Source organism: Lissotriton vulgaris, chromosome 12 (genome assembly GCF_964263255.1).
Source record: "Lissotriton vulgaris chromosome 12, aLisVul1.2, whole genome shotgun sequence".
NCBI classification, from domain to species: domain Eukaryota; kingdom Metazoa; phylum Chordata; class Amphibia; order Caudata; family Salamandridae; genus Lissotriton; species Lissotriton vulgaris.
The window spans coordinates 483479280-483494881 of record NC_141700.1 but is presented as its reverse complement, the minus strand read 5'-3'; the positions used below and the strand labels follow the sequence as shown (position 1 = coordinate 483494881).

Here is a 15602-nt window from a genome sequence, read left to right as displayed (position 1 = left end):
GAGTTTAAGCTATTGGCATTGTAAATGACAATGCTTAGGTGTTAGAAACAACACATACATAAAAGGCATGGTCATTTACAATGCCAATAGCTCAGACTCTCGCAAATGCAAGACCTATTGCATTGCAAATGCTTGTTTTCCTAAGCTGTCTCGCCAGATGCGTGCCCACCTTATTTCCCTGTGCGTAAGCACTCCGACGATGACGGAGCAGGGTGAATTCAGCTCTGTTTGTATAGATTGCCCCCCGTTTCCCTTTGAGAGTACCCAGCTGGTGCTGTAGACTACGTGTGGGGTTTTGTTTGTATTCCTTTTCTACTTGGGACAGTGCCCCCTCCAGGTCCTCCCGCTCCTTTGCACTTTCCTTTTTCTCTAATTAGGTGCTTAGCATGCCTTTTTGATGTGCTGCACTTATAAAACTTGCGATTTTGTATCTGCATTTTTTGACAAGCTCTCCCAATTAAATAGTTTATGAAAGTAAGATCCTACTCAAATGCTCACATACAAAATCACTTTCACATTTCTGATTAAAGGAGTGTGCATTTGTGGTTAGTGGTGGCTCAGTTTCTTTAATCAGTAAAACATGTGATGAATAGTTAGTATGGCTGCCAAACTGGGTTTAGGTGAATTAACCATAAATTAACAATATGCCTGTCTTGAAAATGTGCATACTTGTAACAGTACTATAACAAACCAATTCTTACCCAATGGCCAAATACCAAACATTCGCAAAGCCAACAGGACTCACCTATGAGGCAATAGCTAGTGGTTTTGTCAATTTCTTTAAGCCATGTTGTATAGCAGCGCAGCTGCCGTACACCATCGCAGAAACGGAAAGAAAAATAACAAAAAACAGTGATGCGAATAGTGCTGGACACAATATTGCGTGTTTCTTGTTTTCCTATTGCTGGCAGGAGGGAGGTCAGGGCAGGAGGCGACTTTGAGGGATGGAGGATATATTTGGGGGGGCGGCAACATGGACAACGGAGTTTGTGGGGAAAAAAGTCCTATGATGTGGCTACCGCTGGCCACATCACAGTGGTTGTTTTTTTTATTTATTGCTGGGTTGAAGCCAAAATGGGGGGGGGGGGTTATTCAACACCTACAAGAGAGGGAGGGTCCACATCATTGAGCTTTTTTGTTACAGTGGGTGGGGCAACATGGACAATGGAGGGATAGAGCGCAGATGGGCGGAAGGGGCAACATGGACAACGAAGGGAGGGGTAGTAGGTGGGAGGGGCACCACAGACAACGGAGGGTGGGTGGTGGCAAGAAAAACAGACAATGGAAGAAGGAAAGGTGGGTGGATCTATCAAGAACATGGACAACAGAAGGTTGAGTGGTGCTAGTGTTTGGGTCTTTACAAGTTTTGTTCAGTCAGTAGAATAGCAAGGGGACTATGGACACTAATTCAAGCAAGAGAATGAGAGCCCTGGTCCCTGGATCGCTATTTGAAAATCAACAATTAGGATGAATTGTGTCTCTCCCGACACTGCACCTGCTGCACTAATGATTGTTGCGACTCCGCTTCCAATCCAAAAGGGTGGCTAAAGTTCTAATGTCTCCAACAAAACAACTTACTCACTGGCCTCTTCTGTACACATTGGCTCTGCAGCGGTTTTCAAGTCCACATTTGGGCTACCTGCTACACTTCTAAATGGGAAGTGTTGCATTAAAAATGTTAAGTGGATTTACTGGCTCCTCAGTGTTTCTGGGGCAGAGGATAATCAGATAAGGGTCAACAAAGCAACGCAAAAATGCTGCAAAAACACCCACGTATGTCGCAAAATTTCCACTTTTGTTCCCACAAAATTAGTTAATCTATGCCGCAATATACTGGGGGCCTAGATAGGGACCCAACTGATTCAGTCTAACTCAAAACAACTGCATATGTCAAAAACACTTCTCACCATTGATCCCTTACATGGTTCGAGGAAATTCTCTCACTAGAGAAATTTAATTTGATCCAGATGTAGTACAATGTGCATCAATAGACAGAAGAGGGGTCTACTTGGGTATAGTGCCTGATAAAATACAGTTCTGAACTCTCAAAACTACCATGGATTGTTCCAGCTATTCACACAGCCCTCTGTTACTCTGGATACCCTTATCAATTGGCAGTCTTCCACAATTCTCTTGCATTACATTACCTAAAGACAATTTACCCCATGTTTTGCATGGAAATAAGGAGAAGACCTGTAGTTTAGGCATATGCACAGGCAGCTCTCTGGGTGAATATGGAAGACAAGCTAGTCTAAATGCCAGGAAAACATGAGAAGGAAAACAGAGAAAAATAAAAACAGAACAAATGCCTTCTTGAGCAACACTCCCAGGATCTGGAGCAACATCTCCTCAAAATCAGAAACATCTAAATTCACCTACAATTCCGAAAGAAGCCAAATACTCATCTCTTCAAATAACATTACGTAGCGAGGAGGAGCTACGCTAGCAACCAAGATGGCCGCTTAGGCTCCCGGCTCCGCCGACCTACATCCCTCGCCAGATGATCCTGCTATTAATCCTGAATTTACACCCTGCCTCCGGGCGTGTGAACTGCTGTGCTGTACTTTGGAGCGATCCCGGGACTTTTACCAGCTTGGTGGACGGAGTTATGTTGAGTTTCAGTTTGGGGCCTACACCAGCTTGTGAGCCGGGGACTCGAGTACTGGCCCAGCCGGGTTCCAGTTAAATAACATCGGCCTTGGGTGATCGACAGGGTCCGGTCCTTGGATGTGGAGAACTTTCTAAGCCCAATTTTGACGGCGGTTGTTGCTCTGGCCTAAACATCGACGGAGGGTTGACGAGGCACGATTGTGGCTGTGGGTGGAGGTTCCTGACCCGGAGACCCGGTTTGCCGTCGCCGGTGTTCCCTGAGTCGGGGTCTTCGCTCGCGGTAGTGGAGCGTGGATTGTGGCCTTGGTATGCCCTGAGTCTCCCTCCGTGACAGTACGTCCCAATTTTGCCAGTTCCCCCGGGGAAGTCTGGTGCCCCTGGGGGACGCGATTATGGTCGACTCGGAACGAAATGTGGTGGGACGGACTGAGTCTGAACCGTCGATGCAGACTGTACTGGTAGCTATCGGGGCACTACATTCCCATGTGGAGTCCATTGTCCAGAAAATGATAGCGGTCACATACGGACATGGGCATGAGGGACCGGACCCTGATCCGGTGCAATATCCTGATCGGCCTATACCACCCACGGAGGTCCTTGTAACGGCAGTGGGCCCTGTGCCACGAGGGGTGTCGGAGCTTCATGGCAGTGTGATGGCCGACGACCGTGAACTCTGTGCTCTCTACGGATTGTCAAGCCCACCATTATTGCCTACTGTGTGTGGATTAATCGGTGCTTCCTTTCCGGATACTCTTTGAGGGAACTGTCTACGGGATGTAACAGAGTTTTTCCCCTCTCCGACATCTTTATTACGATCGCAGAGACAGCGACGTTGGGAGCTCATTGCGGTAAGGGACATCGTCGATGTCGATGGAGTTCCCAGTGATTTTACAACTTTGCATCGCCTCGGAAGGAACTTTACTGAAGTGTTTTGGCATTTTGACTGTCCTGCGGAGGCGACAGTCTGTCCGGAAGGGGCTTGCACGACTGATCGGAAGGGTCAAGGATGCGACTGATTGTTGGGGCTTGGCACCGTGGACTTGCTGAAGTGGGATTCGCTACCATTGTATTTACGGGAGGCCGGGTGGTGTTTACTGTTTCCCCTGTTTCATTTTATATCGCTCTAATAGTTGTGGGTTTTATCCTGGGGGATTCTTGGTTGTGGCGAGGGGGAGGGGGGACCGGGGGCCCGTACTGAGGTGTCCTCCTCCACTTTTTCTACTTTTAGTACCTAGTTAGATGGGGCGACAGGCACACTGCTAGTTGGGGACAGGCGCAAGCCATATGCAGGGGTGCAGGGTGGGGGGAGGGGTGTTTGTCTAGTTAGTGTTTGTAGTTTTTATGTTTGAAATCCTTTCTAATCCTGATATCGGTGGTCTTATTGAGGCGCAAATTTGTGTTTTGGGTGGATGGGCTCTGATGGAGGTATTATTAGCATAAATCAGCCAACTGTTGCGTCATTCGCTATTGTATTCGGGATGCGGCTGTAGTCTCGTAACCTTTTTACTGCTGCGCCCCCCCCCCCTCCTTTCTACTCTGGACTGCTGCTCAATGCTTATCCTGTTTCCAGGGAAGTTGGGGTTGGTGGTTGGCATTTGTTTGATTATCCTGAATGTCGTGCGGCCGCTTACCCAATGTAGCTTGTGAGTAGGCTTTATTGATGGTTCTCCATCCATTATGCCCTGTATATATATTGACTCAGTTGTGTATACAGAAGGACTTCTGATACATCCCCTCATGAGGCACACCATTGGCGTTCACAAACAAATGATTCGCAAGTTGAGGTTGAATGAGTTTCTAAGTTTTTCAACGTTTTATTGACGCGTAGTTCATGCTGATATTTACATCATATCAGTTACGATGTGAGTACATTGGATTGATGTCAAACATATTCCCAAGTTATTCCCGATGCATTTCGGGCGGGAAAGCCCTTGATCACGGAATCTGAAGAGGAAGAAAAACGGGGCGCGGTAAGTCGCTATAGTGGTTAACGTTAAAAAGGGGGAGGTGGACTATTTAATGTGAACTCAGTGAAGGGTTGTGCTCTATCACGTTCTTGGGTGAATTAGTGTAACGGATTTAACAAGTGAGGGGAGGGTGGTGTGGGATACTAACGCGTGTGCGTAATATAGCGCATATGGCGCATGTCGATAGTAAAGTAAACGTTGACAAAGTCAGAGGTCAGATGACTTACTTGGTGCTACGAGTAGCGTGCCTGCTGGTTTACTCCATTCGCGGGTCGGTGACAAGGATGTGAGTGAGTTGTTGGTATTCATGCAGTGCCTGACGGGCGCGTTTGCGTGATGATAAAAATAAAAAAGGGACCGGGTGTTTAAGGAGTGAGGTGATAATTTCTTATCAGAAATCAACACCAAAGACCCACGTATCAACCTCACCTGGGAAATAAGTGATACCAGCATTTCCTTTTTGGACGTTCAGATCAAAACTTCTCCACAAGGCCTTGTGACAGATCTACATAGAAAAAGTACAGATCGGAACAACACCCTACACTTTACAAGTTTTCACCAGGGTTCTTTAAAGAAACATTTACCCTACTCGCAGATGCTGCGAGTCAAACGGATAGTATCAGATGAGCCCACATTTGACAAACGCATCAATGAAATGCACGAAAGATTCCATCATCGAGGGTACCCGGACAACATATTACAAGAAGCACGAACCAGAGTCCTACAGATAACCAGACAAGATAGTCTGATCAAAACTCACAAAGAGAAGGAAGATCGAATGGTTGTTGTGTCTAAATATTCCACTGTCAGTCATATCTACAAAAAGATCATACATAGGCACTGGCCTGTACTACAGATGGAACCAGATTTTCAGGGTATTTTCCAAAATCCTCCCATTTTTGCTCACACGAGAAGCAAAAATTTACAAGAGATTCTAAGTAAACCCGGCAACACCATCACCCAACACCGAGGGACCCAACCGTGCCTGAATTGTAACCACTGTCATAACATCATCAAAGGTAACTCAATACAACATCCCATGAAAGGCCACAAAATTCAACTCCAAGTGGATGGAACATGTGACTCGATGAATCTGATCTATGCCCTAAAATGTCCCTGCGGGAAACTCTATGTTGGAAAAACTGAACGAAAGATCAAAACCCGCCTAAACGAACATAAATCCAACATAAGGCTCAAACTGGAAAAATCTAGTGTAGCTATGCACTTTCTTGAATCTAGGCATACCATTGCTCAATTGAGATTTGTCATCTTGGAAATGGTTACCAAGAAAGAAGGAATTGATCTCCACAAGACACTACTAAAACGTGAACTCGAGTGGATTTATCGTTTACAGACCTTTAAACCTTTTGGTTTAAATGACCGCAGCGAATTCAGCTGTTATTTGTAACTGCATTTACTATTTATTCATACTGTGTACCCTGTTTACATTGCTCCTACTATGTCTTCACCAACACCTCGTTACCGTTTACAAATGGCCGCCACTTTATAACCCTTCACCTCACTCCTTAAACACCCGGTCCCTTTTTTATTTTTATCATCACGCAAACGCGCCCGTCAGGCACTGCATGAATACCAACAACTCACTCACATCCTTGTCACCGACCCGCGAATGGAGTAAACCAGCAGGCACGCTACTCGTAGCACCAAGTAAGTCATCTGACCTCTGACTTTGTCAACGTTTACTTTACTATCGACATGCGCCATATGCGCTATATTACGCACACGCGTTAGTATCCCACACCACCCTCCCCTCACTTGTTAAATCCGTTACACTAATTCACCCAAGAACGTGATAGAGCACAACCCTTCACTGAGTTCACATTAAATAGTCCACCTCCCCCTTTTTAACGTTAACCACTATAGCGACTTACCGCGCCCCGTTTTTCTTCCTCTTCAGATTCCGTGATCAAGGGCTTTCCCGCCCGAAATGCATCGGGAATAACTTGGGAATATGTTTGACATCAATCCAATGTACTCACATCGTAACTGATATGATGTAAATATCAGCATGAACTACGCGTCAATAAAACGTTGAAAAACTTAGAAACTCATTCAACCTCAACTTGCGAATCATTTGTTTGTGAACGCCAATGGTGTGCCTCATGAGGGGATGTATCAGAAGTCCTTCTGTATACACAACTGAGTCTATCTAATCCGGTGCAGTGACGGTTTGCACCACCCTAGAGAGCACCCTGAACTTTGTACATACCTAACCACGGAACTTATCAGTACCCAAGCTGTGCACCTCCCATCTTTCACAAGTCTGTATATATATTGCTCATCCTTTCATTCCGCGATGTAAGTCACCTGTTATTGTTTTTCTTTGTTTTTTCAATAAAAAGAATCTAAAAAAAAAACATTACGTAGCGAAATTAAAGGAATTACCACCCCATAATATTCTGCCTCATCATAAATGATGCTGAATCAATTCACAGTACTTTGAATCATGTTCAGCACTTCTATGCTCTGACTAATGTTGTGCTTTACATATACATGTCAAACACACTACATAGATTTCTCCTATAAAACTACTAGCGAAGCAAGAGAGAAACTCTACTAGTAAATATCAATACCCTCAAACTGAATCAATAGAAGCAGAAGGGTTTCTCACACAGAAAAAAATTAAAATATACAAAAATCTGTAAGAAGAAAGAATGAATACTTCAGCATAGCATAATTCACATTGAAAACCAAGGCCAGTACTCACCTACAGCAGACAACGACACTGCAGGCTTTCTTGTGTCTCTAAATAAAGTTAGAAAAAACAGAAAAAATAAATTAAATCGGTGAATTAAAGTGCAGCCAACATTTACCACATAAAAGACACGCAACTACCAGTAGCAAGTGAAAAAGTCGCCATGCAAAACTCAGCATGCTAATGACTAGGTCTTTATAAAATTTCCATACATACACTGCAGAGAATGGGTGAGTAGAGTTTTGACATTTCTGTAGGAGAATATTCAGGAATAACTATGGTTGTGGTACTACCTGCGAGAAATGCTATTTCTTCGCATTTATCTCTGTTGCAAGACTGCCCTAGACTATGTTTTGCATTGCTTCCCCTATACTAGGAAATTGCCTGAGTGTCAATAATCAGAAACAAGCACACCTTGACAGACCTTCCATGATCAATCAGGTGTAAGAATGGTGCAATCCAGCATTCCTCTTCTCCACTAATGAGAACCAGTGTTAGGCCCCACATCTGTAGTTTTGCTCAATTTTAGGTCTTTCTATCTTCTATCTATTATATTTCTCTGCCTGGTGAGAGAGCCGGGCTTGATGGCTTGTTCATAAGGAAAATTTACATAATTCCTCTACCTTCCTATAGCAGACAGTCTTTGTATTTACAGAAACTCAATCAATTTTCTTTTGCTGAAGTAAGAGGCAAACTCCGAGTCTTACTTTCTAGTCCCTGTTACTTGAACCTGCAGTGTACCTCTACTGCAGTCAGGCACCAAGATTGCGTATGTGTGAAATGTTTGCATAAATGATTGACAAAGAATGTACGCATCCTGAGACCTAGCCCATTTCAAATTTTCTTCCTCTATTTGATAGATAGGAACATGTGGATGTATAGGATTTGCCCAGCCTGCGCTGCTTTTACAGTTCTATCATGAGTGGAAATATGATTGCTTTGGCCAGTGTACAGGCATTCCTGTGACCAAATAGAACTCTGACCCAGTTCAGCCCATACTACTCTCTGCCTCCTTTATAGTCTCCCTAGAATTCTTATTCCAGCTGGCGTAGTTCTACCTCTTGCCCAGCAGGGGGGTGATTAAGTAGTTGTAAATAAATGAGAAAGTTGAACATCAACTCCCCAATGTAGAGCTCGCCAAATTTTAAAGGGATAGGAGAAAAGCTTAATCAGAAAGGTAGTTACAAATGGGTTAGTAAGCTCTTGTGGTTTGAAACTTTTGCTGGAATAAGTTAAGTGTTTGAAGGATCACACAAGTCTGATTAGGTCGATCATAACTAGGGCTCCCGTTTTATGATATTTATTTTTTTGCCATTTCCTTCTGTATTATCCATATTTATTTTTTGCTAATGCTATCTGTATTTATCCATTTTTATTTTGAGTTTTGTGGAAAAAGTAAGCTGTAATCAGTATATTTCCACATTTATTTGAACCAATAAATATGCGCTAATGCTTGAATGTCGGTCAGGTTTCAGCTCTGTGAAAACCTGCAGAAGATAAATCAGTGACTTCTATGAAAATATGCAAATTTCTGTATCAACTTTGTGCATACCTACTGCTGTTAAAGCCTCTTTACTAAAATTAATTTCTTTATTTTAACGCCTGCATCTATCAATCCATACATCTATTGGCCTGGCAGTCAGTATTTAGAATTACTCAAAAAGCAACCCAATTTCCATTTTTATCCACATTTAAATATAAATACAGACAAGAAAATGAATGTTTTCTGTCTATATTCATCAGTAAAAATCAGTTAAAATGGAAAACGGGGAGCCTTAATCATAACTAGCAGGAAATGTATGGGAGCAGACCATCTACTGAAGGAGAGACTCACTGAACTCCCACTATCAAACAAATAATCGATGTTAGTTTGCCTTGTATCAGAAAACAGAATCTAAAATTAACTAAGTTTAACAAAAACACATAGGTCATTACAACTCGAGTAACAGCTGTAGATAACATGGTCCAAAAATCGCAAATTTAAGATATGTCCTACCACTGGAATTATTTAAGCAAAGCACTTGTGTTGGTAAATCAAAAAAAAAATCAGTTACCAGACACAATTATACAATCCTTCGACCCTGAACCCCAGTTTGAAAAATTCTATAACAAATCTCATCAATGTATCATCTGTAAATGGAGAAGTGCTACAAGAAATAAAGATGCCATCATCTTACCTTATGTCCTCATTTGAAAAATGAGTTACATTCGGATTCATTATATGACAGTCCAAAAATGATAGCATAATCTGCCTATCAATCAACTACACTGGATTCTCCTGTGTTAAAAAGTTCACCTAGCTCAACAATCCCCTTTACCATCTGTGAGCATGTTTTCATCCAGGCAGTGGTACAGATACAGATGTTAAAATACAAAATGTGAGCAGTCACATTTGGGATTGTAGCATCCAGACCGGAGGTATATACAACAACAAAACATCCCAGAGCTCCCACCTCTTAGTGAGGTGGTCGTAGCCCTCAGTGGGACTAGGCTTTCCCACTGGGAGGAGAAAGCCCAAATGATGAAGCATGTCACCTATGGTGAGCGAGAGCATTCGTCCTAAAGGGGACGCTCCCCAATTAGGTTCTGTTAGAGAGACACAGGTTCACCTTCTTCTCTTCGCTGGTTTCAAGCTGTTTCAGACCCAAGAAGTGGATTGTGTTTTGAGTGTATTTGTATAAAGGGAATAACTTCTTGCAGGTCTTTAAATATCTAAACCCTTGGACCCCCCTTCATAGTTCCTATGTGTTATAAGACCTAAACAGTAGCCCTGATAGACCGCTCTGGGCACAGTTCTCCCTCTTGGTCGAATGTCAAACATTTCCAAGGCCTGGAGTCCCACTTAAAAAGTCACTCACAACTCAGGGCTTGAATGGGCCCTATGCTGTCAATCACACTAATTGAGAGGCTGGGCACTGGTAAGTGTGCTGATTGGCGGCTGTAGTTAGAGTGAATTGTTGTAGAAGTAGCTGCGTTTAAGGGAGATACCACCATGTCCTCTGTAGTTGTTGAGCCGCAGCAGAATGTAATGTAATGTATGTAATGTATAGGCATTTATATAGCGCACTACTTACCCGGAGGGTCCCAAGGCGCTTCGAACGCTGCGAAACCCTTCCTGGCTTCCCTGAGAGATGGTCCCTTAATGGGTATCTCCAGGGTGAGACCAGGCATCCCCGGCGGTCTGGTGGGGCCATTAGTGAAGATGAGGCAAGCTAATGCCCAGAGTTGCCGAGTGTGATCGCTGATCAGAGTGGGCACCGAGGCGAGAGAATTATCGAGTCCGCTGACCCTGGTCCAGAAACCTGCCGCGCCGGGAATCGAACCCTGGTCCCGGGCCGTCCTCTGCTCTCGGGTCTGCCGCCTCTAACCAGTGAGCCATGTGGTGTCTCAGGTGGTCAGTCTGCCCCTTGTCAGCTCCACCTATATCATGGTGCCTTCTGTGTATGCCAGCACCAAGGAGAACCACCCCTACCTGAGATCGGTCTGTGAGGTGGCAGAGAAGGGAGTCCTGACTATCACCGCAATCGCCTTCACCACGGCCATGCCAATCCTCCAGAAGATGGAGCCTCAATTTGCAGTTGCAAATACCTATGCTTGTATTGGTCTGGACAAAATTGAAGAGCAACTACAGATTCTTCATCAGCCATCTGACCAGATAGTTTCCAAAGCAACAGATGTTGTGGTTAGTGCCAAAAAAGTCTTGTCCTGCACAATAACTGGTGCCAAAGATACTGTGGCTCATACAATCACTGGAGTGGTTAGCAAGACCAAAGAAGCAGTGCATGGGAGCATGGAAATGACAAAGGCTGCCGTGAATTGTAGCATTAGCACTGTCCTGGGAAGTCACGCTGTTCAAATTATGAACAGTTTTGTAGATACAGCACTAACCAAGTCTGAAACCCTAATAGATCAGTATCTTCCATTAACAGAGGAAGAGTTGGAATATGCAAACAATGAAGAACTTCATGTATCGACGCAGAAGCCAAATTGCTATGTTAGACTGGGGTCCTTGTTTGCTAAAGTATGCAAGTGTGAATATCAGCAAGAACAGTGTTAGAGATGCTAAATCCAGGAGTCGGGAAGCCATATCTAAACTCCACCATACCGTTGGTCTGATTGAGTACGCCAGGAGAAATATAAACAGTGCCAACCAAAAACTGCAAGCTGCCCAGGAAAAACTATCGTTCTTGGTTCGAGTGGAACAAAAGCATGGGCCAAAGTGAAGGGGGAAGTGTGTAATGGCACAGAGGATGTCAGGGCTCCCACCCTGGCTATCGCCTGTAACCTGACGAAGCATATTCAGACCACCTGTATTACATTGATGTCCAGCATACACGGCCTGCCCCACAACATCCAGGAGCAGGCTCACCACTTGAGCTCAGTGGCTGGCGAGCTATACCAGAACTTCCACTTGGCCTGTGGACTTTGTTCACACTAATGGACACAAACACATTACTGTGGGCTGAATTAATATTTTTCAAGCAAATCTTTTATAAGGATTTGCCTGCAGTTGGCTAATGTTGATTTTTTTTGTTTTCCAGGTAATTTGAAACATTTATATGGAGCAAAATAAAATGTTTAGGCCATTTATAGGACTGTGCCATTTTGCATTTTTCTAAGCTGTTAAGGAAGCTATTTAATGTAGATACTTTTGAGGATAACTTATGAACAGGTAAATAGTGCATATACCTTGTGGGTACTTTGTCATTTAAATATTTATGTAAATATAATTGACATTCTTTGGCTGTTCAAAACGTTAAGGAATTCTTAATTGTATTGCTCGTCAAGGTGATGGCACCAGTCCTTTATACTTTCATTTTCTCCTTTTGTGCTTCCGGTGTTCTTAAATTGCGAAGTATTTTCCGTATATTAGCATAAGTCTTCATTGTGCTTAAATTTTCTCCTGTTAAACTTCTCAATAAAGGTTAAAATTTACAATAAAAAAGTGTGCTGATAGGCAGTGCTCTTTTAAAGGGCTTTGATGCCTGTTTGAAGGCCTGCCTCCTACCAAACAAGAGTATTGCTTGTCAGAGTTTTAAATCCACAAACTCAACATGGGTCTGTTTTTTCACTGGTCAAGACATGCGCAGTCTGTGTAAACGAGGTTGGGGGAAAAAGGTTTGAGGGCCATGCCTAAAGCTGCTAATGGTCAAGCTACCATTGACTGCCTTGGAATCCAAAAAATAACCTTTAGACAAGTAGGCCTCGTGACGTCGCAACCAACTCCCTAATGGTGGACAGAAAATAGCAATGCAATAACAGATACAAGTATGAGCTGTGTTTTTCTTGCTTTCACGAGTGCCTGTACAGTCATTCAGGATTCAAGGTTTTATTGAGACTTCCAAAAATGTTGTGGCTGGTAAACCTCTGAAAGATGTAGAAGACTTCACATTAAATAAACTAGGCCTCAAAAGCAAGGTGAATATTGTCAGGGCAATCCTATGTGCTCACTTCACTGATTCCTGATCCACTAAACTTGCTAACAGGTCTTAACTGTGGTGCGTGTTAGACAGTAATAGGTCAACAGGTAACAGTAAGCAAAAGAGGTGGATGTACATCTCACACTCATATATACAGCAGTGTCTCTTGCTCTTACTTAATGTCCCATATGTAGATATACGTGTCCACTGAACTTGTGACCAGCAGCTCAGGCTCGAAGACAGACCAATCCAGATCGCTGTAGGGGCAGAAAAAACACAAGGGTTAATGTTTAAGTTCCCAAACTAAACCACAAAGCAACTTTACTGTGATGCATGTTTTTCTTTGCCAAAAATGCATTAAGTTCACATTTACATTTAGCATATCTTCACTAAACAGTCGGTGTGCTTTAGAGAAAAAACAGCTGGAAGATAAAGAATTCCTTCCAATGAACAATTAAACATACTCAATGACGAGTGAAAAACAAATAACAATTACAGAAATACAGCTATTACTCAGAGTAGCATTACACAGTGTAGCATATTATATAAGGACACTAACACCCAGATTCATGAAGAACACATTTTGCGATTCCTTAATAGCGAAATTTACTGATTCGCTATTAGGGAATAGCAAAATGCTATTCATCAGGAAATCACTCAAGAAATAGCGATTTATAATTATTCCTTAATTGCGTCTCGCAAATTGCGAGTCGCAATTAAGGAATATCTCCCCATTCATTCCTATGGGCCTAAAGGCCCATACGATTGAATGGGAGGACACTCGCAATTTGATAATCGCAAATAGCGATTCGCAAAATGAAATTGCAATTTCAAGGGTGCAGGGGTGTCCAAAGGACACCCTGTAGCATCCCTGAAATGTGAATTTACACTGATGTTGTGCACACACATGTCCAAAGGACATGTGTGTGTGTAACATGCAACTTAGAAAAAAGAATTTAAAGGCATTTTTCTAAGTTTTCGCTATTTACCACGAGGTTTGACTTTGTGGTAAATAGCGGTCCTAAATTGCGAATAAACAATTTTTAAATGTTTCATGAATAGCATTTAAGGAATCTCTAATAGAGATTCCTTAAATGCTAATCCTCGCAAATTTGCGAATTCTTTATTAGCGATTTTCGCATTTGGGATGATGAATCCCAAATGCAAAAATTGCACTCGCAAAGATCCAGATTCTCACAATCTGGCCCTTTTGAGAGTGCATTTCGCTTGATGAATCTGGCTGTAAGTTCCAACAATGGCTAAGAAGAATCTAATGAATGGAAAGCTTCTTTGCAAATAAGGAGTTTGGGATCAAGGAACTAAAGATTAAGGAGGATCTTGCAATCAAGTTACAGAAGCTTAGGGATAGAAAGACAGGAGGAGGGATGAAACTAATAAGGAGGTAGGAGACCATGGGGATCGAAGAATAAACAGGATTAAGCTACTAGTTCAGGAAAGGGAAGGAAGAGGGGCAAATATGTGCGAAGGAAAGGTAATATGTTGAGGTCAACTTAGAAGGTGAGAAACCTAGCCCATGTGGTAATTACAGATCAAGATAAAGTAAAATAAAAATGTTATAGTTTTGTTGCAAAATTGTAGGAGGGCATCTGCTAGTAAAGACTGCTATGGATTTGGGGTGGTTCCCCACAGATGGATTGCATGACAACCTGGTAATATATTTACATTTCTCAGATGGAGAACTGAAAACCACTCTAGTCCCTAAACTTTTCTTTCCTACCAGAGATTTGATTTTATTACATTTTATTTGTAGTATTTTATAAAGTTAAAAACGACATAAGCAGAAGTTCTTCAATTAGGCATGACATCAGGTGTGAAAGACCGTGGGCTGTATTTGTCATGGTTGGAACCCCGACCGCTGACCCTCACATAGCTCCGGCATATTGGAAAAGGGCGCTGTCCATTTCCGTGAGATACGGGAGAAATGGTAGGGGGAGGCGGCCGTCAGAAAACTACCGCTCCCAGCTGTCTGTGTTACTCGTCGCGCGCGCACAGGAAGTGACGCGTCCGAAGGCTCCGGTCGGCTTGAAAGCTGAAGCCGGAGAAACAAACGCTGCTGATTATTCCGTGTACCTGCATGCAAGCGTCTGGAAACCTCCGCGATTCTGATTTGATGTTACATTCCAACTCGGTGGGGTAAGGGTGTCAGCGACACCGCTAAGAGTCGTTCCCCTATTTTTTCAGCACTCTTTGCCTCATTTGTTCCACGGGGTGGGTGACGCCGCCAAGAGTCCTTTAATTAAATTACAGCGCTCAAGGCTCCATTTGTTTTCTACGGCGTGGGTGACACCGCCAAGAGTTTTTGAACTTCCAAAGCGCTAGTATTCCAGAGACTACTAATTACTGCACAAGAGTTTTATCGTGTCACTAATAACATTATGTACTGTACTTCACTCGCATTTTTGGGGTGATTTATGATACCAGGTGGTATATCATTTAGGAACTCAAAAGACAGACATTTCATAGGATTGCAACCTGAATATTTATAAGGCATTCGTTTTTTGATTTGCTAAAACTCTATTGGAATACCATGACAACTATATATGTTATTGATGTGTGTGTGTTTGTTACATCTTAGCAGGGGGTCATAGAGAGGTAACTGGAGTAGCTTATCCTTCTTCCCTTGTAAGGCCTAACGACACACCCATATGGTGAAGCGATGTTTATAATTATTTATTTATCTCCAGTATCCAATCTTGAATGAGTATACAAAGGTCTGCTCCTACACAGAAATCTAGATAGCCTAGAGAAGGCTCAGATGACTACACAATCGTCCTTCTTTGCAAAACTATCCAACAAGGTTACTTTTCTTTACAGGTAGACAGCAACTGTTATGTGGCAACAATAACGTTCTGGTTTTACATGCTTTAT

The 15602-nt window shown here is 42.9% G+C and overlaps 1 protein-coding gene and 1 pseudogene across 2 annotated transcripts in view; one reads left to right on the top strand and one right to left on the bottom strand.

The window, feature by feature from the left end:
* Nucleotides 1-15602, bottom strand: part of WDR59 (WD repeat domain 59) — a 1027519-nt gene that overhangs the window by 857534 nt on the left and 154383 nt on the right. For both annotated transcript variants that reach the window (XM_086945225.1, XM_086945226.1), the window contains exons 5-6: nucleotides 12890-12970; nucleotides 7306-7343 (exon numbers count right to left, since the gene is read on the bottom strand). In XM_086945225.1, coding sequence (XP_086801351.1) covers nucleotides 7306-7343; nucleotides 12890-12970 — 119 coding nt within the window. The remainder of the gene's footprint in view (nucleotides 1-7305; nucleotides 7344-12889; nucleotides 12971-15602) is intronic.
* Nucleotides 10175-11731, top strand: LOC147676806 (perilipin-2 pseudogene; annotated as a pseudogene).